Genomic DNA, 26,143 nt, shown 5'->3' on the forward strand with positions numbered 1-26,143 from the left:
AGCCATCTGAAGCAAGTTACTGAAAACAAAGAAGCACAAAGTGGTCTCACATAACTACTGTCTGTGTGCTTTTACGATAAATCACCTTTGGAATTCAAATTGGGGAAGTCAAGACTAAAACTTTGGTACTTTCCTTCTACTCCTACACTTTGAACTTTGGTTAATAAGATTTGTGCCTAGACATCTCTGTAGTTTCACTTCTAGTCAGAGATCTGAGGTTTAGCAGCCAGTTTCACTGAGGACAGACTTCCTTTTTTACATTTGCAGCTTTCTCATATTGTAAGCAGTTAATCATATTTGAAATTGGATGGCTTTTTTGGTTGAATTTTTATGTGCTTGGAAAGCCTTCAGGAGAAAACAGTCTGCTGCACTCCACCGAGAGACATTAAAAGTGTAAAACCAAATGAATCACAAACTAGGGTGTGAAGCTGCCAACATGAACCACTGTGACTTCTGACCCACGGTCATTGATAATGCCTCTTCTCTGCGTCATTTCCCAGCATTCCCTATTGTGGAATGTTTTCTCAGGCACAATTCCCCATAACAGCAGCAAGCATTGAATCGTGACTTCTCTGAGAAATCCAAGCACTGGCTGAAAGCTAAAACTATGTTTTTTTGCTTGTTTTTTTTAAATGTAGAAATCCTTCAAATCAACTCAAAGTCCTTTCCGGTTGTTTTCTGGAGAAGCGTTCTGCTTGACCTCATTCCATTTTTTGGCACAATGCATCTCACTTATTTCATGTTTCACAATATCCGTAGTTGGACATAACTGGGACAGCGCTCGCCGTCTGCTCTTGTCTGAATTATGTCTTTTACACAATGCCTCGCACTTTCACAGGTCCATACACGCACACTGGCACACCCATGGAATGTGCCACCGACAGTAAACACTCCCTCTACTCCCCCAGGTGAAACAAAATAATAAAAGGCCATCCATCTCTCCTCAGGGGCTGTTAGTGTGTGGCAGGCCTCCTTAATGAATCTCATTAATTGTGGCCTATCGGCTGGGGTTAGGAAACAGAGAGTGAGAATTGATTTACCCCCCTTTTAAATCACAAAACAAAGTCAGCAAAAGTGACATCCTGTGGAGAGGTGCCACAATATTTAGACAGGTATTCAGATACCAGGTAGAAAACTGTCCCTCTTGTGCGTGCTAATCTCCAAGGACAAAACAGCCGGACATGTACACAGCACAATGTACCACAATTGTGCTGTCACTGACTTGCCTGTGCATGTGAGTTTGTACAAATAACACTGAAAAATAATCCGTTTCTTGAGAGCTGAAACTGAACAAGTGATGGTCATGACATTAATGCCCCAGACACTGGATTGAGCTAGCAACTCAACACTAATGACAAAAACTGACATACTATTGGAAACACACCATTTAAAACATTGCTTTAAACATAATTTATAATATATCAATATAATTCTTGAGGATTTCTGGGTTAAGAAAAAAGTCAGATGGTGAAAGCAGCCTTCCAATATATCAGTTTAAATTTCTTATTGTGGCGGACAGTTAGGCTACTTCACAACAACCTAGTGTCATGCAAGTCAGTAAGATACTGTACATGTGAAAAAAATGGCCACAACAACACAACAAGTGTCCTGGAAGAATCCAAGACTAGTCCAAAACAGGGAACTAACTTCTTGCTGAGCCCACTGGTGGTGGGGTGCAGGCACACGCTGCTGAATGCCAAGATTAACACTGATGAACTCTGGAACTGCTGCCCGTATTAAAGAGAATTATTCTGCCAAGATGCCATGAGGTAAATAAGAAGCATGAATCACAAATCACCTAAAATGCTACTGTAACCCCAGAAAACAACAGATGAATTTAACATTGTTCAACAGTCTCGATACATGCACTTCCTAACTTCTACTTACTTCCAAGGAACATTTCAGGAATGCTCTATTTCATCAGTACATACAATACAACAAAAGCAGCATAGCATGCCAAAAAATAGGATGGATTTTGTGCTGCCTATATATTTTCCTTTGAGGTCCCTTGTTTCCTCCCTTATGCGATGTCACGGTTTCATGTTTAAACAACACGGAGTTATTTACCGTATGACACTTCCAAGGAATTGGAGGGAGTTACACAGAAGCTTGGATCATATTTTTGTCAAGAGTAGGTGGTTATTTGGATTTTGTGCAACCTCACTGTTAAATCAAATGCAGAAATTCCGGCAAAAGCAGGGATGCATAGCGGTTCTTGGACCCATGAACAAAGAACGTGACTAACATCTCTGTCACACTTCCCAGGAAGTGAGCAGAGGAAACCTGGGGGTGATGGGAAATTCTTCACACTCAATCTACAGAATTGCCAGGAAAACCGAATAATCCAACAGTTACAATCCCAGGAGTTCACTGTTATCACACCCCAAGGCCATTCCTCACCCCTGTTATACATCTTCCATCTGTCTGAAGCCCATGTTTACTGCATCACACTTATTCACTTTACACAATCCTAAAAGGGTTAGAGAACGTGTTGAAGAAACACTCAGGAAAATATCCATTTGACCCCATTCCTGGTAATGTACCATGACAGAAATTTAATAGGCTGCCACAATTTGCTGTATTTGTTGTGGTTGCCCTTGTGACTCTAACTGTGAAAATAAAACGCCCTTTGAGGAAACTGGATCCACGTACGCAGGTAAAAAAAAAAAAATCCAAGAGCTGTTGGTGAAAATAAGGCTGGGCGATATAGCCATCATGATATATCGAATAGCTATTTCTAGCGCAATAACAGTGATCTCCGGTATGTGGCATTAGGTTTCTTCTTGTGTTTTTTTTCCCCCTTTAGTCATACCTGATGCTGGAGCACACCTCCAAAGTTCAGTGAAATGCTTTTGGGGCAGAAAAATAACACTTGAATCCAGTGCTCCGATTGGTAATTGAACAATCTCATGCTGTAGCTTTTGCAAGGGCTAATTGGAAAACAGGGAACGGGAAGACACCTAACGCCACATACTGGGGATAGCTGTTATTGCGCTAAAAATAGCTATTCGATATATCGCGAAAGCTATATCGCCCAGCTCTAGGTGAAAGGGCCCTGAATGTGAAAGTTCTAGAAGCTGCTTTGCTCCACTTTTTAGCAGAAGTTAATGAATGTTTTCTCCTCCTCAAGCCACGGGATGCGCTGACTCGGCCTTGCCTTAATTGCCAGTCACCTGCGAGTCCCTGATCACTGACGGCCTAATCCCCAGGGATCTGCTAAAAGGATTACGGAGGGTATGCCTCGCTAGGGCAAATCAGACAGGCCTGGGCACAAAGTGAGACGGCGAAAGTATTCCTGGACGCTGTCCTCCCACGTCAAAGCGAGCCGCGAGTGCTGACTGGATTAGGCCTCAGATCCCTTCATCCACCCCAACACCACCCCCCCACCCCCACCCCAACTTTCTGCGAGACCCAAATGCACTCTTCCCGTCTGCATCATAAGGACCGCATTCCAACACAGACAAGGATGACTTCTCTTCCTGTACATTCACCCCTGCCAAAGTGTGCATGCCACGTCATCCCAATTTACTGGAAACATGGATTTCTTCAATACCTGTTTGTGTTTGTGTGTGTGTGTGTGTGTGTGTGTGTGTGTGTGTGTGTGTGTGTGTGAATGTGTGTGTGTGTGTGAGAGAGAGAGAGAGAGAGAGGGAGAGGGAGAGGGAGAGGGAGAAGGAGAGGGAGAGGGAGAGGGAGAGGGAGAGGGAGAGGGAGAGAGAGAGAGAGAGAGAGAGATATTTGGGTGTGTGCGCTGCAAAGGATAATATACTGGTTGTAATGTGAAACCCCTTTGCAGCTTTTGTACATACGTAAAGAAGGACTGATGAGCTTTAGGACACATCAGTAACAGAAATAGTTATATAGTTATATTAGTCCATATTAGTCCATATTCTGTCATCATTAGCTGTGTGAATATGATGTTCCTGCTACTTTTGTTCAAATCAGGTGATGCATTAATGAAACCAAGTCTAGATTGCAAAGCCTAATGACTTTACAATACAATGTAAGGGTGCCTTAATTAGCTTTGCAGTTTAGTGTTCACAGGGGGATTGCATAAAATGAATTTGAATTTAATTTACTTTCACCAACTGCTCCTACAACTACAACCAAATGCAGTGTTGTGAAATGTTTGTTTTGCATTGTTAGGCATTTACCATAATGGCCTTTATTCCAAATCAGATAAAACACAAAGAAGCCTTTGACTGTTAGGTTGTTTAAATACGGCATTCCCAATTTGACAATATTCCAAGTCTGACAAGAATTAATCACCGCAGACACATGAGGCATTGTGAAGTGTGGAATCAGTTGGGTGAAACTGGCTGTGGCCAAAATATAATTATAAATCAATATTTAAAAGTCATTAAATTATGTAACTGAGGTCAGGGGCAGAAATGACAGAATGAAGGACACTAGAATGCTTAAGGTCACTGAGATGGTCATTTACACTGTTCCTCTATGTCAAAAAGTTCAGTCCAACAGAAAAAAAAAAGCTATCACTGATGAGCAGTTTCTGCTCAGTTGATGATGAACAGAAAGATCCCAAATGCAGTCACAAACATACAGCACAGATTTCACAATCTGTGGCGTTTTCAGATATCATAAATCATGGGCTTCCCCTTTATTGGTGTTCCCCCGGTGTCACCAACATATACAAAAATGGAAGCACAAATTTTGCCAATTTGTCAGCTGTTAACAGCAACTCACCTCCTCTCCACATCCCTCGTCTCCCCTAAAAGACTGTTGGGCCATCACAATCTCAGACCAGGAATGAACCAATCCTTGGTCTTCAAGCAAATAAAGCCACAAGTGCTACAGACAGCACCCTCAAGAAAAGAAACTACCATGCAACTATATTGTGTGGTCTTCTTACCACTTTCAAAGTCAAACAACAAACCAAGCCACAGATATATAGATTTATATTTTCCCTTGAAAGCCTAATCCAAGAAAAATTGTTTGTCTTTCTCAAGCACATTACCCACATCACTTGGCCTTGGACTGGAGGATGTATTCACATTCTTGATGCTAAAAACTGATTCAAAAGCTGTATATGCCCTAGACGGCAGAAATGCAGAGGAACACCTCGCTCTCAGATTGATTTATGCCTTCACTTTGTATAGTCTGTCATTCATTCCACACCCTTCTCTATACAGACTACTAACAGTTACCCAGAGAATGATTAACTGTGAAACAATGCAGGACTGAGTTTTCCACTGGCAATGTGTGGGATTCTCACAGGGACAGATTAACCTCTAGGTCACACTGGCACAGCAGAGACAACAGCTCCCTCTCCTCACATGTCAGAGGTAACAAAAAGAATGTTACCTCAAAGTATGAAACAAGCACCTGCTCAGAAGCCTATGACCTGTGTTTGAGTAGCTCAACGAAAACATTTGACACAAAGTTAATCAGTACCCAAATCCTTCACAGTTTATCCGGTCAGAGACCTGAGATGCATAGTATAACATGTGGACATCAGAAATATACACATCCTGTAAGAAATTAACACTGTCATGGTAATCTATGTGAAGTGCAGACATGTAAGTTTACTTAACCTACTGAACTTTTTTATTGCCGTCCAGACCAATAGTACAGACTATTGCTACAAATATGTTTAGTAGTACATTACTGATCCTACGTTACCACTGAGGGGAGAAACCTACGGCATGATAAAGTTCTACAGCACTTTCTGTGACGTAATCATGATACTCTCCTCTCTCTGTAAGCCTCTCTGCATCTCCAAATGCTCTTAGAGCTTTGACTGTGTTTTTGGTGTAAATGCCACACCATAAAAAGGGTGGCCTCATCTTGACCACTAGTTATGGTCAGGTCACACAAATACAGTCGATGAACTTCAGCTGAAATCAACCTCTTTCCAAACCATCCTGATTTAATCAGTGGGTGCGAAAGTTCATTGGAAAATTCAACTCGGTCTTAAAGCCTTCAGGCAAGCAATCAGCATTTCAATCATAAACACCTCATCACAGGCTTTCACACAAGCACTGATCTGCACTCATCATTGAAACAAATGTGGTCTCCATAACCTTAGCTTAAAGCCAAATGCCCTGCCCACCGATGTGATTTTTAGTTACACTGTGAAAAATGTTACCACTAGCTGTACTGAGTGCTGCTTTTCCTTTGTACTGGACTCTGTTCTCAGTGTTTCTGCCAAACATACGCTGATCACAATTATGATGTCAGCCCCCCATTAAGTTGGCAGGGTTTTACTGGGTGGGCGGAGTAGGTCATTTCAGGGGAGGCGGAGGATGGCTGTTCCTTGACGATCAGGCTCTCATTTCACACAAATCTCGCACTCAACAGGCTGGAGGATCATATGGCAACACTGGCAGCTCATGCATGTGGGTCAGGGAGAAACGTTTGATCTGCTCTTCACCAACTCTAAACACACAGGAGTTAAAAAACACATTCCATCCATCCTTTCCTTGCCCTTAAGAGAATTCCCATTTCCATTCAAGTAGACCTCAGGACTATGATCCCCTCAGATCAGACCATTCTGCATGGGTATATATGGATATCTGTGGTGAACTGAGCATGCTCAAATTCCCAACAGCCATATATTATCAGATACCAGAGACTGTTTTAGAGACTGCCATCTGCTTGTATCACCACAGAAGTGTTGAGCTCACAGTAGGACAATGGATTGGATATCCTGCTCATTTGAAAGGAAGTACTAAAGTGTGTCTTCTATTGTATGGGTGGGCCTGTTGTGTATTTATCTGCACACATCTCTTGATGTGTAAATGGTCTTAAATTCTTTCATCTTCAGTTAAAACCTAAGACATGCTGGCTTCTGCCTTTTCACACCAACAGTATGAACATGAGTCATTTCCAGGGACATCAAGAGTTGGCAACCAATCTGAGGTGAGCACAGGAATAGAATGAATTCTCCTAACATTTACTTCTGCTGTCTCTCTTAAGTGAAAATTCGATTTTCACCCCCACAGACTGTCATCAGTGCTGGCACGTATCAAGAGTGACAGTGACAGCAATTTGGGAAAGGCGATAAAAGTGGGAACAGCTTTGTTCAACTGGATGACAGCTGAGAACAGACAGAGGAGAAGATCTTAAGAAAGTACCTCCATATCTCTTAAACCTGCTGTGTTTAGTCTGTGAGCAAGAAAATACTAAATTAACCAGCGAGAGCAGCCAAAAATATCATGCCCAAATTTGGAGCGATGGGGAACTGTGTAGTCCAAGCTTGTGAAGCAATGACTTCAGAGGAGTAAGATTTGCAGATGTTGAATTTGTGTTGCTTTTACAGTTTTCAAGGGAAACTATTTGCCATGAAGTGCATTATATTATTATATGCAGGAAAATGCTCATTTACATGGCATAATAAGTCTTAGCTGACAATCTGATTTTGTGTAAATGTGTAAGAGGTCATCAGATAGCACCTATGAAACTCAGTATTCACAATAAAGCTCAGGAACATTCTGCTTATCAATGAGTATAAACTATTTTTAATCCTCACAAAGAGATGAAAATCTACTGAAATGACCAAAAAGTACACACATTAAATTTTCTTTCATTGTAAAATAGTTGAGCATTGAGGCTTATCCTCTGCCTTTTTTCAACAAGATACTAGATGCTATTGGACTTCCCCTCTTTAACACATCATTTGCTGAATTATGTACTGCCGCTGTCCTAACGGAATCTCTGACAAACAGCTCACACAACTGTAAAGTCATGGTAATGTTGAATAATGCAGATAGTTCTTCATCTTACTTCTGTATGTAAAGGTTGACAGCGAGCTTTGGAAAAGCTATAAATATTCTTTGTGTGTATCTGAAAAATGCAAACGTAAAGCTTACTACAGATGTCTGTGTGAAGTGCCAAAATATTATCAAAATGTAATAAAAAAAAGCAATGTCTTCTACGGTACCGTTTTTCAACACACAGGGTACTGTAATGACAAAATGGCACCTGTTGTTTTTTCAGCAAATACAGCAGAGGCCAAGTTTCCATAGCAACAGCACAGGTGCCGCTGAGAAGCTCTCCCACCTGACAGTGGGATTGCAGGACGTCCTTGGAATAAAAGTGTGCATCTCCTTAACCTGCGTTTGACACACAGAGAGCAACAGGGCGGAGGGAGAGTTGGTTGCCGTTCAAGTGCTTGAGGGAGCAGTGAGCTGCCAAACAGACATCCCATCTTGAAAACCACAAGAACCTGCACACACCCCTCATTAGGTCTCTCTCACGGATGTTGATCAGATCATATCTCAAATAAAGAAAAGTGTAAGTGAGACTCTCAAATGAGTCTAAGCGACATGTAAAGAACTGCGATTGCCAGCTAACCACATAACAGGACAGCCTTCATTGAAGGGACACAGAGGGACACAGAGCACACAGAAGAGCATACAGAAGCATGCAGAGTTAAAAAAGGAGATGAATTGGAGATTTCCAATGTAGGTCAAGATTCACCAGACTGACACCATGACTTATAGTTTATAGATATGCACATACACATATGGAAGCTTCATATAAAAATGTCAGCAGTTCATTCTCCATAATGTATACTTCATATATTGACACATTCCCCAATACATTGCACAATTTCATTAAATATTTTAATCATGTATTGCTTTACAGGGTGGCAACATGGCCTCCTCCTTCCCCGTTACTTGCTAATAACACAGTGTCACAGAGTTCACTGCCCCCCCCCCCCCCCACCCCCATCCGCTGCTGAATTGGATCTGGCAGGTCGAAAATAAGAGGCCCGCAGCTGGGGAGGGGAGCCCTGGAGGACTGCACAGAGTCGGGTTCCATTCCTCACATTCCAGTCACCTAACCTACGACACCCCCCCAACCTCCCACCCACCCACTGCCACCTCAAACACCACGCCCCCCACCCTCCGGGTCACATTCTCACTAATTTCCAGGTCAGCCTCCACTTCAGGGCCTTAATCAGTTGCTGTGACACTAATGTCTATACTGATATGTGGTGCATCTGTTTAAATTTCTACTTTTTTCCAGTGTACATATTTGGAAAAAAAAAACAGAACAAAGGAAATAGCCTATTTAGAGATCAGAGACTCAGATTAACTAAGACCTGATTAAGTCAAGGATAATGTGGTCATCAAACCAACAATTTTACCCCACGCTTAACAGCTTTAGCCACCCTAGAGAAAAGCATCACCAAAACGTAACAGTCAAAACATTTCCCTGCCCCCAACAGACAATGAAGCCAGTGAAAAGCGAGGCCATTTTCTTTGGTCCAGTAGGTAGAGAAACAGTCTTCTTTCAGCTCATGCCAAATGTACGGCATACGATGGCCCATCAGCCGTTGCCTCATTACCCAAGCTGAAAGACAGTCTTGTCTTGTGTAATTCTCTCGCTGCTCTTTCGCCAAACTGAGAGTGATGCATCCCTCCAAATATGCCATATTTACATAAGCACCCACCATTTTGTCCTTTTGCTGGGCAAACAATTCTGAATCGAGCACTGGAGATGATATCAAAGGTAACATGACACACAACGTCATATCACCCGTTACATTACAGAAGAATGTAACATGTAATTAGTACAACAAAATTGGCAGAATAGTACATGTTAATGACAAAATTAAAAAAAAAACAGTGATATTAATAATGCCTGGCTTCATCTCCCATGGAGACACACAGGGCCGTAAACTTCAAGGGACTGAGGAATATTTTAACTGTTAATACTCTAATATTTTCACAGTGGGATTCACACTCAACTCTGAAAGTGACACAACTGAGCTCAAATTGCACGCCTAATTTACATTTCACATGACACCTTCTCCTGAATCTGTGAAAACAGGTAGAATGGGGCTCAACTCCAGAGATAAATAAAATGTTTAGAAAATAGTTTTGCTATCAGTATTTAATTTACTATTGCGACTGTTCTGTAATCACAGCATGTATTTTATTCTAATCAAACTACGAAAATTGAACAGATATACTCAATAAAAAAACCATTCACATCAGTCCTGAACTAAAAAAGGAATATGCAATAGTACATAAGCGTATGCCTTGTGTTTTTGTGAACACTTGCTATTATGCTCAAACTTCCCAGAATGCTTTGAGGGACACTGTGGGTACCAGTTGGTTTTCTGCCTTACCAGCTGTGTGTCAGGCATTTCAGGCTGGCTGACTGAGGCGGACCTTACACAGCTGGTATGTGAGGCCAACCAGCTGGTGAAAATGGACCTGTCCGCCAGTTATACTTTTCCTTTTAGAACTAGACTTCACTGTATGTCAATGCAGAGGCTTAATCACATATTAACACACTAACCATCAAACAACCAATACCCTGAAGGGTTCCGTTTATAACACTGTGAAGGTGTGCAGGGAACCCTACCTTTGCCAAGCAAATGAAAATCTATGGGTGAGCTGATCTTGACTCTAAACATTAGGCCACAGGAGTTTTTATCTATGGCTTTGTACCCTTACACTCAACAATGCACAACCCATCATTTCAAAAGCTGAGATAAGGACTCTTTATGATTCTTAGCACCATCAAGGATGCAGCGTCTGATTGTATTTAAATGGAATCTATTCATTCCCATTTGTGCTTTGAAAAGAAGGAAAAATAAGGTTTCTATTCTGTTGTTTCTAAAGGGCACTCTTTCCACCCACATACATTTTGAGGATTCAAATGGCTGAGAAAGACTGAGACAGTACAATAGGCATTGCTGGTGCCCTAAGCAAAGCCTTTCACTTAACAAAAGACATGCCAGCTATTTGTGTCAAACACAGACACCTGAGAGCTGGGGCTGGAAGTGACTTGGGGGGAACAGTAATTTGAACAAGAGAACTGACCTGAAACAACAGCCGTGGACAAGGGCTTCTTTTCTAATGTAGCTAAATTGAAGGTGAGCCAAGCTAAATTGCAGATGTCCCTGTACTGTGATTGGCAAACCCAGAACAATTCCATTTAAAATAAAAGGAGCTAAGACCATTTGGGAACATCTGTTCCGATTGTTTTTAATTAATTCCTCCAAACGACTGAGGGGAAAATCCAAAGAAAATACCAAAGAATCCAAAAAAATACTGGTACTTTGTCCTTCAGCATTACTCACAGGCAGCATCTCCCTCACTTTCCATCACAGCTTATCGAGATATCTTTCTACTGACCTACTGCGTCCTGGCATAATTAGCTTTATCTTCTGCAGTCTATTAAAATTCTACAGCCCGGTTAACGTTTCCGAGCTCCAGACTCAAGTCCATTCCCCTTATGCGTGTCCAGAGGATTGCTCCGGAAGCCGAGGGATGCCAGCGAAAGCTGTCTGAGAAACTGCAGCCGCGTGTCAACTGAGTCAAGCCAGCACTGGCCTCAGACATGAACTAATCTGCAAAGACCGTCAAAGCCCTTACTAGGCCAAAGACCCTGCAAGGGAGGAGAGGAGGTGGAGGCAGACACAGAGAGATAAAAAGAGGGAGAGAAAGAGCAAGTGAGAGAGGAGGAGGTGTGTGTGGGGGTGCCACTATGTCATCCAGTTGGCGAACACCCAGCAAACTAAGCACTGACGAGGAATTCTCCCCCTCCTGCCTGCCCCTCTGCCTGCTTCCAGACCTCAAGTGCACAATCAAAAAAACTCCCAGCGAATGGTTTCAGTCACCGCACACCCACGCTGCATGCAGTGCTCACATTCACTGGAAATTTCTGCACAAGACTGAAGCAAAAAAAAAAAAAAAAACATGCTTCTGTGGAAGTTGTTTGTGCTATCTGGTGCTATTTGCTTGTTATCAGCCTTTGGAAACGATATCAGCTATTTTCTCACAAAATAATCTGGTGGCTTTTTGTACCCATAAAGAATGATACAATTTGCAGTGTTAACCAGAACCACTCCAGGCATTCCACACTAGCAGTATCAGAGGAAATGCCAGTCTGGATTACAGTGCTATTACATCAATAGCTATTCGCTCACCAGGCAAATATTCAGACATCTCAACCATTGACATCCAAAACATCAGTACAGATTATTCCTTAGAGGTGCTGCAACTGTCTTTTATTGTCTGTTCTTCAGTGAAACTCCCTGTGGCCTGTCCATGCAGTTCATCCAGGCAGGTATGAAGGTAAATGCCCCATGTCCCATTTATCCAGTTTAAATTAATAATATGGGTCATTTTGCCAATACTTGTGGTTGCATGTATGTTGTTTTCTTTATATTTGCAATCATACTGGCAGCAATTCAGTTTTCCCCTTTGGAATAAAAAAAGTCTTATTCAATCAATCACTGTAATTTATTCAGTTTCTTTAGTTGACTTTAGTGAATCCACTGCACTCTGAGCTGCCAGGCTTATGAAAGGCTGTCGCCGTACATGTCTTATCTGCAGCCTCGGAATTAAACAGTGTTTTGTCACCATGGCAACATTCTCCACTGCCAAGTCAGAACTAGCCAGCACTCTCAGCAAGAAGGCAGACTGGTTTGGGCCAATCTGTGTCTCTAGGTGGGGCTTTGAGCCCACTGGGACCCCCCAGCCACCGCCTCTGCCAGCCTCCACGGTGCCTTTGTTTAGCTACCATCCCCCCACTCAACCTGACCTTATTCTGAATCACTGTTTCAAATTCAGTATAAGGCTCTCAGTATAAGACTTAACGAGGCTCACAAAGAGATGCAATTAGGTCATCTTGTCATTTTGGCTTCTAGCAACCACTATTTAAGTGCAAACTCTCAGAAGACAAGACAGCATGCATTTATAATGGGTACATTCAAGGATAAGCTGATTACTATTCACACTGATATCAATGACTACTAACGATGAATGAAACATGGCTAAAGCAGTAAATATTTTAGACAGCATGATATGCTCTCCATAATTCTACTCAGCTTACTATAACCAGCAAATATGTATACCCACAGCAGTCTGCAACACTCACACAACACACACAAACAGAGCAGCACCGCTGTCCTGATCGTTCAGCATGCAAAAAAGTCTGACATGAACAATACAATCTGCGGCCTGGGTGAGTATGTCATCATATCTCTTTGCATCTGTAATCACGTGCAAGACTGAGTGCAATGCTGCAACTTGCAAACAATGGCGATTGCATCCTTAAATAGGTTTATTCTGCATGCTACACAGTGTAAACGCAACTACTGGGTACTGGAGCTCGATGTCACTCTTTACAAAAGGAAAGCACAGGGAGTCTCCCATGTCTGCATCACTTCAGAGCAAGTCCAACCTAACAAGGCCTCAGCCACATATCTCTACATCATGCCCCTCTCAATCGCACAGGAGCAACTCCTTTCTGCCAGATAAATACATTCAATTAGGCAAAGCTGAATGGTTCATTTATCTTAAAACACATGAGCATAAAGACACAAATCCAAAGCAGAGGTCTATTCACAGCTCTAATGAGAAACTCTGTGAGCGCCAATGTATCCTGTAATTTCTGTATTCTAGATCAGATCTGTTTGGATGCTAACAATCATAAATTCAGAGCACCTTTTACATGACATGGTCAATTAGCAGTTTGTGAGTCAAAAGATACTCACCTGGAAAGGTGTGTGGGCTGGGTGACCCTCTCTTCAGGCACTTGGAGCACAGAACATGCACAGAGTAGTTGAGCCCTGGCCATTCCTGCAGAAGGACATTCAGCTCTTCCACTAGGGGGGTTATGGCTTGCCAAGCGGTCCAGATATTTGGCAAAGAGGCATGGCTGGCAATGGACAGGGTCTCGGCCTGTAGCCTGCTCCGGGATGGCCGGTAGCTGACAACCACAGGCACTTTACCCCGGTAAGCAAAGATCTGGTGCTTGCCATCCGCACGTTGCACCACGTGGCTGTTTATCTGCACACTGTAGCGTGCAAACAGGCCCGGGGGAAAGAGAAAGGGGAAGCTGTACTCAATCTGCAGCTGCTCCACACAGAAGAGCTGACCAGTGAGGGCCGAGCCCCCGTTCACCCAGGCCTCGGCGTGGGGCTCCTCGTTGCTGACGTAGCTGGGGAACTTGTACCAGACCGTGGCACCATTGAGGGGCTTGCTCCTGGGTTTGTTAATGCAGTAGCAGATGCCCATTTTCTCCAGCAGCTCCAGAATGAGGTGCAGGTCCTGCTGGGTCTGGATCAGCGGCTTAAGGAGGAGGCGGATGATGTGAGAGGGCAGCAGACCATGCAGCAGGAAGCCCTCCACATGGTGCTCCAGCTGGGAGGCCCTCACCTGGTCCTTGCCCTCCCCCTCAGCCTGCAACTTCTCCAGCAACGTGGATGAGTCCCTCTGGAAGAAGACGTTGAGGATAGCGATGAAGCGCGGTAGATTGTGGAAGACATACTCCTTGAGCGTCAGGCTGTCCTCAAAGTACAGCAGCTTGCCGCTCTCGTGCAGGTAGGACAGGGCACTCTGCAGGCGGTCTTCCGTCAGTCCCGCCTGGAGGCCCAAGCGGGCCGAATCCCACCAGGATAGCCACAGCTCCTGTGGCTTAAAGTGCAGCTCCTCCAGCATCTGCCAAGACTTGGGCAGCACGCGGTGCAGGTTGGGGAAAATCTCCCGGTGGTCTGCCACTGACATGAGCTTCTCCTTCAGTCTCTGAATGTTCCTCTGAGCTCCCACACAGCTGACACAGAGCACTGGCGACAGGATCTGCAGCCGGTGGTTGAGCAGATACTGCAGCTGGGCCTTCTTCCGCCGCAGGTTCTTGTCTGAAACACCATAGAAGAGGACATGGGGACTGCTGGTTCTGACATCATAGCCCTGTGCTAGAGCATCGTCCACCTGCCGCACAACGGCCTGCAGGGACTCAGTGTCCCTCCTCTCCTGCAGTGCGATCTGTCGGTGGATGTCCAGGCACTTCTCCTCCACCTCCACCTCCTCACAAAGATCAGTATGTGTCCCCACAATGCACACCACCGCGTGGGGCACCTTGGCACCGAGGAGGTGGAGGAAATACCCCACGTGCGTGTAAAAGCTCCTGGACGTGTACGTTTTTAAGTTCACCACCAGAATGTACAGAGCACCAGGGGAAAGGAAAAAGGGTTTGATCAGGTCGTAGTTCTGCCTCCCAGACAAATCATACACAATAAATGTAAGACTCCGATCAGCATCTGCTACCCAGTTTGTCACATCAATCCCTTTGTTTCCAGGGGCAACCTGGGAATCCTGTGGTTTGCTAATGACACATTGCCTCAGCTGAGTTTTTCCTGCATTTTTCAGCCCCATCAGCACTAGTTTTAGCCTTGGCTTCACAGCTGGTTGCGAATGCGCGAGCTCTTTCTGATAGGCTGCTATATAGGGGATGCCTTTCATGCAGACCTCATAGGGAGGCTGTATGAGAGGGTTGTCCTTAACTTTCCAAATGTTTACCCTGGAGAGCTTTCCAAAGTTGTCTGGAAGTATCGCAATTTGGTTACCCTGTAAAACAAGCTCCTCCAGTTTCCCCAATTCTACGATAGAATCAGGCAGATATGTGATTTTGTTATTGTCCAACCACAAATTGGCAAGCTTAAACAGCTGGCCTATCTGTTCGGGGACCAATGTCAATTTATTTCTGCTTAAATACAGCTCCTCTAGGCCCGTGATCTGAAGGATAACAAGGGGGAATTCCTCAAAGGCATTCGAGGAGAGGTTGAGCATCTTCAGCTTCTGCATTTTGCCGAATGACTGTGGTAGAGCCGTCAGGAGGTTGCTATCCAACATCAGGCTCTCCAGATTGCTCAGGTTGCAGAAAGTGTCAGGCAGGGAAGAGATGAGCGTGCCACTCAGCCAGAATATCTTGATGGACTGCAGCTTCATGATGTCATTCGGCAGACCCTCAAATTTATTCCCAGAGCAATCCAGCTCCTCAAGGTCACTGAGTGCCAGTATCTCTGGGGGGAAGTAGTCCAGCTTGTTGTGGTCCACGTCTAATGTGCGGAGCTTCCTGAGCTGAGAGAAGGACCTGGGGAAGTCTCGCAGCTCGTTGAAGCTGACGTCCAGCTCCTCCAAGCACTGCAGTGTGCCGATCTGTGAGGGAAGGTACTGCATCTTGTTGTGACTGAGGCAGAGCTTCTTCAGTCCCTTCAGAAGGCCTATGTCCTCAGAGAAGTAGCTCAGGCAGTTGTGGCTGAGGTCCAGTTCAACCAGCTGGCCCAGTTCGAACACAGCTGGCGAAACGGTGGTAAACTTGTTCCTGCGGAGGACGAGGACTCGCAGGTTAGTGAGGGCGGCGCCCAGCCCCTCTGGCAGCTCCTGAAGGGAATTGTTGCCCAGATTGAGAACCTCAATCTCGTTGATGTTCTCGGGCAGTGTGATCTTCTGGCTGTTTTTGGTGCTGAGGGTGAGCTGGCGCAGGTTGCTTCTCAGCTTCCTTGAGCGCAGGGCTGCATCCCTCCACAACCTGGCTGTTTTCAGATTGTTCTCTGTTTCAGCCATGGTTTCGCAGCAAGACCCCACCTCCTCCTTTTCATTGAGGGAAATCATCTATTATCCTGGCAGCATGGTGGTCTGTTCCCTTGCCACACTGAGTCGCGTGCTCTCCACCACGGTCGTCACAAAGTCAACATCAGCGAAAGTAATGGTAACGAAACCATGTTGAGACGAAAAAACGTAGGAGTTTTCCATCGCACCAAGACGGCCAGAGTAGGGCAGCGGCAGCAGCATTTCATGCATTCTGCTTATCCGCGCCGCTTAATGCAGAACAACAGAAGCCTACCGCAATGAATGAGTTGAGTTTAAAAGTCCGAAACGTCCGTTTTGAAAGGCAGGCAGGTTGCCTGGCACCGCCAGCGCGTCCTTCGGTACCACGACATCCACACTTCCCGGTTTTGATCAAACAGATTTGAGTCGAATAGCACACGTTCAGCGTATCCCTTTATTCACTGCGTACCTCCTCCTGTGTTCGCAGACTGCAGTTCTAGCTGCTCTGAGACTGAAGCTGCAGCAACGCCTAGAAAACACTGCGTCAGAATCCTGAGCCCACCTTCCTGGAGTAGAAACAATACGAGCAGCAGGAGAAAATAGTCTTCACTTTGTCAGTTCTTTTTAGAAATTTCAGTTGGAATATTAGAATGTGAGTCTGTTTCAGAGAGAAAATACTTCTTTTCGAAATGCCTGATATCCGGGTGTTTGAAAAATAAATCTCGAAATTCGCAAGTCTATGCTTAAGCGCTATTTGGCAGCTAGTTGTATTTGTACCCTAATTTCCAACATGCATCATCGTTTTATGTCAAAGACATTAGAAAAATACAGATGCATTAATAACGATTCTTATTTCCTTTTACTAGAGGGTATCGAAGCGACAAAACAATTACGCTACCTAATGGAGCTTCATATACAGTTATCTAGTGTTTTAATTGTTGTTGAATGTTATACCCCACTGTGCTTTGCTCAGATAATCCTACCTGCGGATTTACTATATTATTGGGGAAAGTATGACACCTAAACTTATGCAGAAATACCCAAATGAACGCCCGTTTTGGAAGGAAACTAGTTACATCCTTTGTATTAGAAAATTGCGAGTTTGTCTCCACCCAGCGGATAATTTCGTAGGTGCTGGGTTTCACAAATAAACACGCAATCACCTGAAATATGTGTGTATCAAAAGTCGGCGGGGATCTTTATTTATGAATTCAGTATCTATTCTAAATATGGCTGGCTAAATCTGGCAACACACCTCCGCTTGTTTTGATGTCTCTCGTTTTGTTTTTCATACTATCAGCAAGACAAAATATGTAGCCTGATATCATCCCTCAGTATGTTTTGTAAGTGGAACAACATGGAATCGACATTGAATATTTTGCAGAATACTGCAGGCGGACTGTAAACGCCAGCTGGTGGAAATTGATGAGTACTACAGGAGATGAATTCCACTCAAACAGTCCTTTGTATTAGCCCCGTGACGAAGTGGTCCTAAATAAAATGTCACGGTGGTAAATAAATTCAGATAAATAAAGCAGAAAAAAACTGCACACCTATACCCCCTTCACATTTCAGATTAATCTTAGTCATGTTAAAACATATTACCTCTGCCTGTATATATTTCATTGAAAATCTTCTTAAACATTCCATTAATTAATTAAAATTTCCATAAATCTTCCATTTTATATACCCGATGTATTAGCCTGTCATTTTTTGCAACTGTCCTGCTTTGATTTTGAAAGCTTTGAAAGCTGTTACCAAAAGGAAATAAAAATCTCCATGTGGTATTCCCTGTAATCAGCCATTATGTCTGTAAATTGCATCCAAGAGCACTTTAATGCAAGTCCGATGAGTTCATACCAGAACTCTACCTTTGTCTTGCATATAATTATCCATGTTGTTTGAATCACTCCTGTCTACAGTTAGATACAGGTGACATTGCCATATTAACTGTTTCACCTTCTACAGGTGCCATTATGGCACCATGGATATTTTAGTTATTATGATCAGATACTCAGATTCTGCATTCACTCCATCCTCCATCTAGGTTCAGGTGCTGTCTGTGTTCCTATCCTGACTATGGATATTCTGTTTTAGACCAGACCCTTCAAGAATGTTTCTAAGGAGAAAGAAAACTGAGCACTTTTAGCTACAACAAAGGTAGAGACAGAACCTTCAAGGTGAAGGACACTGAGCTGACCACTTAGTCAATACAAAGTCTGTGACAGCATAGTGGCTAAAGAACAGAACCTGTACACCAAAGTTTGCAGGTTTTATTACTGATGTGCTTCACCTGAGCAAGGCCTGGAACCTTGACAGATTTAATAAAAGTGAGATCTGTGCAAATAATTGTACATTAAAAATGTATAAAGGTATCTATGACATAAATTTAAAATATTGTCATGTTTGGTGTTGTCAACAGCTAATCCCTGGTTGTGTCCAATATTCAGTCAGTAACATTCTTTACTGACCTCAGAGCTGAATGCCAAATGGCAACATAGTACATCAAAAAGTCACACTGAATGTGCCTTATGTAATAAGTGTTCAAAAAAAACCATGCACTATACCACAGTTGGCCACAATTGACTTTACAAAGATAAGCGAGGCAAAGTTGAGGATTGTTGCAATCTTAATTTACCTGGACTTTAATCTCTCGATTCCACATTATGGGGTGTTTAAATATTGCAGAATCCTTTAAATTTGCTCAGCAGACAGGCTTATCTACTCTGTTGGTCAAACTCTACATCTTGACCCGACACACTGCCTTATTTTATGAGGTCTTAGGGAAAAAACAGGCTGCTGCAGTCAGAGAAGACCTACAATCTAGGCATTATGTGGTCGACATGTTACCATGGCATCTAAAATGAGTCATTTTTCCCCAGCACTCCATGCATTACAGTGGCACAGCCTCAGACATTTGTGTCCAAAAGTGCTGCAACACTTCAACCCTTACAAAAGGTAAAAAATGAAGAAGCGTAAACTGCTGATGTCACAAGCAGCTCTTTCCATATTGCCACTAGTTTGAATTTGAGCAGGAAGACCGCATTTTCAGTTAACACCACACAAATCCAATAAATGATCTGTTAACTCATCTGTCATTAAATATATTCAGAGACTGGAGTGCCAGAGTTATATTGTTTCTCTCTGGTGCTTAAACATTACTTACAGTGTACAGAGCAGTGGCCCTTCTGCAAAATCCACTGTCTGTAGGGGAATTTCAACAGTATCATGTGATAAGTTGGTAGAAAAGTCTCAGGCCAAATCTGGGAAGCAAAAGTAGTTTTATTGGTTTTATAATAAAAGAGTAAATCTGACCATAACAACTCCTCATACATCCAATTTGTCCAACCGCCATACGAAATCTCATACATACTTCTACCTGTGCACTTGAAACAGTATAAAACAACCAATGTATGTTTCTGCTGATTCATTTTCCCCACCATCAACAGTTTGAGCTTTTCAAAATAAATATTAAAAGAAACCACTTAAAATGGACACTTCTCATTTTCTGGTATTTTTCTAAGTGCATTTTAAAAAGAACAACAGCTTTATGAGTCCTATATGGAACACAGCAGGGTGCACCTTTATAGCAGATTCACAGTGTCTGCTCTTCCATATCCTGAAGTAAGACACTGTAGATACCACATCCTAAGGGCAGAAAAAAGCACTGTAGAAACTGCCTTTCAATGCTTTTGTACCTGTGGCTCCAGGAGGTGGACAAACCAATGCCTACCTTTGACAATACAGAGTAAAAGGTGGGCATTTAAGGCCAGAAGCCAAAGGTTCTCAGTCAGTCAGAGAGGAAGGAGGTTTGCTGAGACAGCATTTTTTTTTTAGAGGTAAAGAGGCAGTGAAACCCAGGTTTGTTTGCCAGTCAAAAGAAGATCGACTAAGTTAAAATAAAACAGCAAGAAACAGGCAAACAGCCAAAGGTAACCTGTGCAATTAAAAGGAGATGTGTGCTCTACCAAAACATATAGTGAAATGGCACAAATCCGACAGTGATATGTGAAGCTGTCTGCATTATCAGAATACCTCACTTCCCTAGAAATGTGGACACACTGATCATGATAGTGTGGCACACAGTCATGTCCACAGCATTCACTGCTTCCACAAACACACCTGCTGTGCACAGGAAGTATGTATTAAGTGTTGTACAAACATGAGTACAGTACTGAATCAAGAACAATAATGTCTGACCACCATTAAATTGCAGGGAAAAGTGCAAAGTTAAGTTCAAGCTATGTAGAGAATACAACTTTGAGGAAAAAAAACAAAAAGTTTTAAGACCCCCCCTCCCTCTATTTAAGGCCTTGTGGCATGAGTCCCTGATTATGACGGAGCATATGTGTCTGTGGGAGGGAGGCTGCGCGCACAGTAGGAGGAACTAGTTCCTGCAGCGTGGATTGTGTGGAGGTGGGGCCCCCTCCACAGGGGCGGAGCTGGGCACATTCAGTAGTTGTCCAGCATGTATGCGCTCGTTGACGCGGAGTTGACAGCCGTCCTGAAGCATGCGCAGGGCAATGCGGGCGATGTTGCGGGAGTCGTCGAGTCCACAGTGAGGCCGCCCCTCATAATGAAGGCCCAGCTTCTCCAGCATGCTGCTCAGCTTGGTCTGTGTGCGGGGAACCTGGGGAGAGATTTGAGATTTGTTATGGCTGCCATGTGATCCCTCATCTTGCACTCCTGACAAATGAATACACAATTCAAAATACAAAACAACAGTAGTTTTCAGTAGTCAAGCATCTTAACACATTGTTAGACCCCCAGCAAATGCCAGGCCTGCATAACAGGATATCTTTCTGTTGTCTGGGCAACAGAACAGATCATAACACAATTAGTATACAAAACATGCTTATGTTCAAGCTGTGTGAATCAAGCTAAGCTATGTAACAATAACCAAAGTAATAAGTCAAGTCAAAGTCACCTTGTAGAAGTTGCCATAGGATTTTCGGATGTTGATCCATTTCTTAGCAAACTGTGGATATCGGATGCCACTGACACGGCACTGAATGTTCAGGAACTTACTCATGTCCCAGGACCTAGGAAACAAACCAATGGTCATGACAGATACTGATGCTTAAGCTAAACAGCTACCTTGATGATTCATCAGAACAACCCTAGAGTGCTTCTGCAGATGAGAATTTGACGCATTGTGGAGGGCAAAGACTGCTAAAAATAGGCCCACAGGAATCAAATGTACATAGGAGCAAACACAACTGGCCAAACAAGCAGCTGAAGAATAAAAACATGGGTTCTGAGCAAGTTCAAAATGCTTGTGCCAGTTTAAGCATGCTAAAGAATGACTACACTAAAGAAATGCATCATGCTCACTTTTCTTTCTGGTCCATCTCATGCCTTTTGAACACTATGCAGTGCAGTATAAGGTTGGACCATAAAGCAGGTAAAAAGTATTACTCAACTTTACAATTACAGATAGCTTTTCTATACCCACCTTAGATAATAGGAACAAAAGTGAATTTAGAACTGAACAGAATTTCTACTTCCGTGTTTAAAAATTAAATTTCCAACTTTCAGACTAATTTCTGTGCTCTGGGGTCAAACTACAACAGCTGATTGAACTGCAAAGCCATTTTTCACTCCACTATTACAGGCAGTCCTTCAATGGTTGTACATACCCATCTGTCAGAACAGCGTATTTGTATTTGGTCCCAAGCTCCCTCTCCTGAAGCCAGACCACAACCCTCTGAAGGACATTGCAGAAAGTGTCTGCTTTATCCACCATTTCCTGCCAGAAAGAAAAAAAAAAACAAAAACAAAATACATTTCATGTGTGCTTCTCATATGTAATACGTATGAAAATGTACTGCATAAAACACACATCACCATCAAAGAAATATTCTATGTCTTCCCGCTCAGTCCAATTTACATTCACCAAAGGAAACTGAAGAAGAAAAACATTGCAATGACAGCAGCTGCTGAGACCAACCTGTGTTATTCCTGTTAACTGCACACAGAAGTCAGAGAGTTGTGAATTCACTTCTGGCTTTACATACTCCTGAAACGTATCTTCCTGAAAGAGGATTAACAGAGTAAGGAACAAACTGAGTAGTTGCACTACAATTCTAATACAATGCCAAACCTGCACACACCATGTAGTGAAATAACCTCTTTTAGCATTTACTTTGCAATATAGCCATTTACATTGCGCAACTGGAGTAAAATGGCTGACTGCATGTGAGCTACATCTGAACTCTGCATGAATCTGTTGTGAGAGGAATTTAGCAAGGCCAGAGGATAGGGCAGATCTGAACTCCAAATGTCTATCATTAAGCTGACTGCTGAAATGTTACCCATGAGTGACTGATTGTAATTCAGGTGACCATGCATGTTGGGTTAAATAAGGACTACTTCCAACATAGTCACCTGCATTAACGAATTAGTCCTTTGGCAACCAGGCTGCCAACCCCTGCAACATCATTAATATACTGTGGAAGTGATGAAATACTGCCAGCCCGATCCCTCACCAACTTACAATCTCTAGGGTGTGTGTGTTGATCAGGACCATGGGGAACTCGATGATTTCATGCAGGAAGTCAGGCGGGTTGTTCTCCTCACAGGTAGCCTCGAAGTCCACCACACAGATGTAGTCATAGTAGGTATCTGTGGGCCCACCCTCCAACACTGACTGCATCAGCTTCTGCTTCTTGTAGTAGCTCTTCAGACGTTTCTTGAGCACATCCTTTACCCCCCTTGTTAAGCGGCATGAGCAGAGGTTCAACACACATGTAGGCATGATACATAGTGCAGTACAACAAAAAGTCTGTCCCGCAGCCTATACTATGAAGCACCAAAACATTCAGACCAAACTTGCCTCAGCAACCCACCCCCAAGAGTCCATCCAACCTCAGTCAAATCTTTTGTTACCTTGTATCAAGTTTCAGATCTGCCAGCTTCGCCCGCAGCTCATCTTTATTCATACGGTTGATATGGCCGTTGGCTAAGGCAATCTCTTTATATACAGGGTCGCTAAACTCGCCTCTGATGGGGGGAGCAGGGGATTCGACGTCTTCCTTAAGGCCACATCTCCTGTTGCAGGCCTTAGCCTGTGAGAAAGAGATTGTAATACTACAGGAACCCAAATACAACATAACTTAAACCAGCTCGATAAAAAAAATTATAATACTAATATTAATAAAAAATATATATTATTAATAATAACAACAATAAAAGAACACTTCGAGCTGGCTAGTCATTATAAATGGCTAACCAAACGTATATAACGTAAGTATACATACCATAACTTTATACACTACCAGTTCTATACATAAAAATGTTGAACAAGCCAGAGTTAGCACGACTCTGAAATTAGCTAGCAAAGTCACAACTGCAAAAAAACAGAGAGTATAACGATAAGACGCAATTAATTGATAAAACGCAATATTTGCAGCGCCACTACTTCTATTAGGCAGCTGTCACAGTAATAATAAACAGGCAAGTTAACTACAGTGTAGGCTGTAATGTGCCATACCGTTAGCTCGTCGCAACTTACACGAGAATTATCGTCTTCCTCTGGGTCAGCAGACAATTTCACATTTTTGTCTGTGTCAAATATGTTCTCCTTCTGGTCCTCCATAATTGTGAAGCAAGCACCAAAACAGCAAGAAATCCGCCTGAATAATCAATATCTGTCTAAAGACCTGTCGCTAACTAGCTAAGCTCTTGTTTATTCTCTCACGCTGGTCAAGACTTTTTCGCGCGTTCTTCCCACCTGCCACCACTTCAGCATCGTCACACCGTCGTCTATATTAACTACGATATTCTGCTATTTACGTTCAGAATTTGAGCAGTTGGCTTCACATGTCAAAAGGTGCAGCTTTTATGTTTATGAGAGTTTAAAATCTAATGTCTGTCTTTGAAAACGTGTCATTTTCAAAGTAGGCAATTTGAAATAGAAACGTAAACAATCTCAGCTTCCGATTCCGGTTAGGGCACATTAAAATTTACTTCCAGGTTATGCACGATGTTGCCAGATTTTCTTAAAATGCCGCAAACATGGTGAATCACGTTCCACAGGGTTAAAATCAAACGGAAAACATATAAAAGTAAGGAATTTCATCGTTCGCACTGGGATTCAGTGTTTTCTGTGTGCTCTAAACAAACCATCGCAGTTATATACGTTACACAGTTGGAAGCTAACCAATGAATGTGGAGCTGGCAATGCATTGCATTTTCATAATATTGGTGACAACCATTAACAATGGTTTTCGATGTATACAGCCCATATTGACAACCAATGCATTTTGAGTTTATACCCATCCCACATGTTCATCTCCGAACTGGTTCTGAGGATGCGACCAGCAGAACTGTATAAGTATTCTTAGTTCAGTATACAGTTTTACTTTTGTGGTCAGGTTTGAGATATTGTTGTCAAAATAAAATGGTGTCCTTAACAAGGGTTTTGATTACCAAATTCGCGCCTGACGGATTCAAAAACAGGAATTCACGCATCGTTTGTATAGCAAACACCGTTTGCATTGCAGAGTATAAAACATATGTTTTCCAGAAGGGACATTAAACTAATATTTTTGCACTGGAGATGAATTCAAACTTATTTTAGACTGGTCATTTCTTTCATAAAGAAGATGCGAATAATTGAGGGATTATGCTTCTATGCTTACACTGATGAAGCCGTTTATGATGAAAGAAATCTTTATGAGGAATAATACAGTTTTAGGCAACCCTGATAGCGGAGACGGCTACAGCTGGGGGCATTGTCCCGAATGTCCTCAGGCGGATGGCGCAGCACCTTAATACCAATCTGTCAATGTTTGCGGGTTTGCAGCCTACTTTACTTTTCACCTCCGAGTCAATCATCTTTGCCCGTGCGACCTGAACATTCTGTGGTTAACGATTAATCATGCAGAAGAACGAGGGTGTGTTATAGTACTGTGCTGTAATGTGTGTGTGTTGATACTATGCTACACTATGACTTTCTATGGTTTGACTAATCTGTCTGTCTGAATTTTGGCGGACTAGCGTTAATATTAACCACAAATTTGGGGTCTGTTACGCGACCTAACCCAGCTAACACTGTCACGTTGCCCTTACGTTGCCGAACGTAATTTAATGAGCAAACATACGTTGCTACAATGTCAAGTCCGACGTCGCGGCAACGTAATCCAGGTACCATGAAATAACGTCTGCAACCGACCAATGCACTACGCCGCGACAACGTTATCTACGCGACCAATGGCAACATTCTCTCAAAATCGTTGCTGCGACGTCACAAGAACGTCGCCATAAGGTAATGTCGCGGTGACCAAATGAGCACTTACTGGCGACGTTGCTGCAACGTCGTGTGTTAGCTGGGAAGGTTGTTTTACTACACGTATATAAATCTGCATTTTTCTTTAGAGTGTTTTATTTTAATACGTATTTGTGAGTAGTTTGTCTTGGTCAGTGCTGGTAGCAGGTGTTCTATTACATGTAAACAGACTAATTGAAGGTAACACACCTGTTGAAAGAATATAGGACAATAATGCAAAATTCATGAGGCATTGTGTGACTCAAACATAAAATTATTACAAGGGCCTGGCCTACAGACTTTTGAAAAGACAGGTTTAGGAGTGGTCGAGGGAGTCACACTGGGTTTGCATTCAATAGAAATAATTAAGCAGTCAGATTATTCTTTTTTTTGATGGCGTGTTATACCACTGACAACTTGTCTATGTGAGATATGCATATATAACTGTATGAATGTGTTTATGTGAATACAGTTTACAAAAACATATAAACAAGTTTGCAGTGCATGTGAGTTTAGGTTCATGTATGACACTGAGATGGAGCTGTTTAAACAATTGTGG

General features: G+C 42.9%; 2 protein-coding genes across 3 annotated transcripts in view; both read right to left on the reverse strand.

The window, feature by feature from the left end:
• The window catches only part of mfhas1 (malignant fibrous histiocytoma amplified sequence 1), a 36,667-nt gene extending 19,863 nt beyond the window's left edge, over positions 1 to 16,804 (reverse strand). The window contains exon 1 of the mRNA XM_036528524.1: positions 13,481 to 16,804. Within this exon, the coding sequence (XP_036384417.1) occupies positions 13,481 to 16,379 (2,899 nt within the window). The 5' untranslated portion in view covers positions 16,380 to 16,804. The remainder of the gene's footprint in view (positions 1 to 13,480) is intronic.
• Positions 16,805 to 19,592: 2,788 nt separating this feature from the next.
• eri1 (exoribonuclease 1) lies at positions 19,593 to 24,244 on the reverse strand. 2 transcript variants are annotated; one of them, XM_036529198.1, is made up of 7 exons: positions 23,830 to 24,244; positions 23,205 to 23,383; positions 22,813 to 23,029; positions 22,267 to 22,350; positions 21,956 to 22,065; positions 21,244 to 21,358; positions 19,593 to 20,946 (listed from the first exon to the last, which is right to left on the reverse strand). In XM_036529198.1, exons 1-7 carry the CDS (start codon positions 23,911 to 23,913, stop codon positions 20,704 to 20,706), a joined length of 1,032 nt encoding a protein of 343 aa, XP_036385091.1. In that variant the 5' UTR covers positions 23,914 to 24,244; the 3' UTR covers positions 19,593 to 20,703. The 2 variants fall into 2 exon arrangements, with proteins under 2 accessions (XP_036385091.1, XP_036385090.1); XM_036529197.1 differs by having other exon boundaries at positions 23,809 to 24,244.
• Positions 24,245 to 26,143: the final 1,899 nt, after the last annotated feature.

This window comes from Megalops cyprinoides, chromosome 5, assembly GCF_013368585.1.
Source record: "Megalops cyprinoides isolate fMegCyp1 chromosome 5, fMegCyp1.pri, whole genome shotgun sequence".
Lineage (NCBI taxonomy): Eukaryota > Metazoa > Chordata > Actinopteri > Elopiformes > Megalopidae > Megalops > Megalops cyprinoides.

Excerpts from the sequence above, each read along its gene's own strand:
- eri1 (XM_036529197.1), bottom strand. The coding sequence starts at position 23,913 with ATGGAGGACCAGAAGGAGAACATATTTGACACAGACAAAAATGTGAAA. Across the intron at positions 22,066-22,266 it reads AGTTAACAGGAATAACACAG|GAAATGGTGGATAAAGCAGA; the intron begins GTTGGTCTCAGC and ends TCTTTCTGGCAG. Across the intron at positions 20,947-21,243 it reads CCTATGGCAACTTCTACAAG|GTTCCCCGCACACAGACCAA; the intron begins GTGACTTTGACT and ends ATCTCTCCCCAG.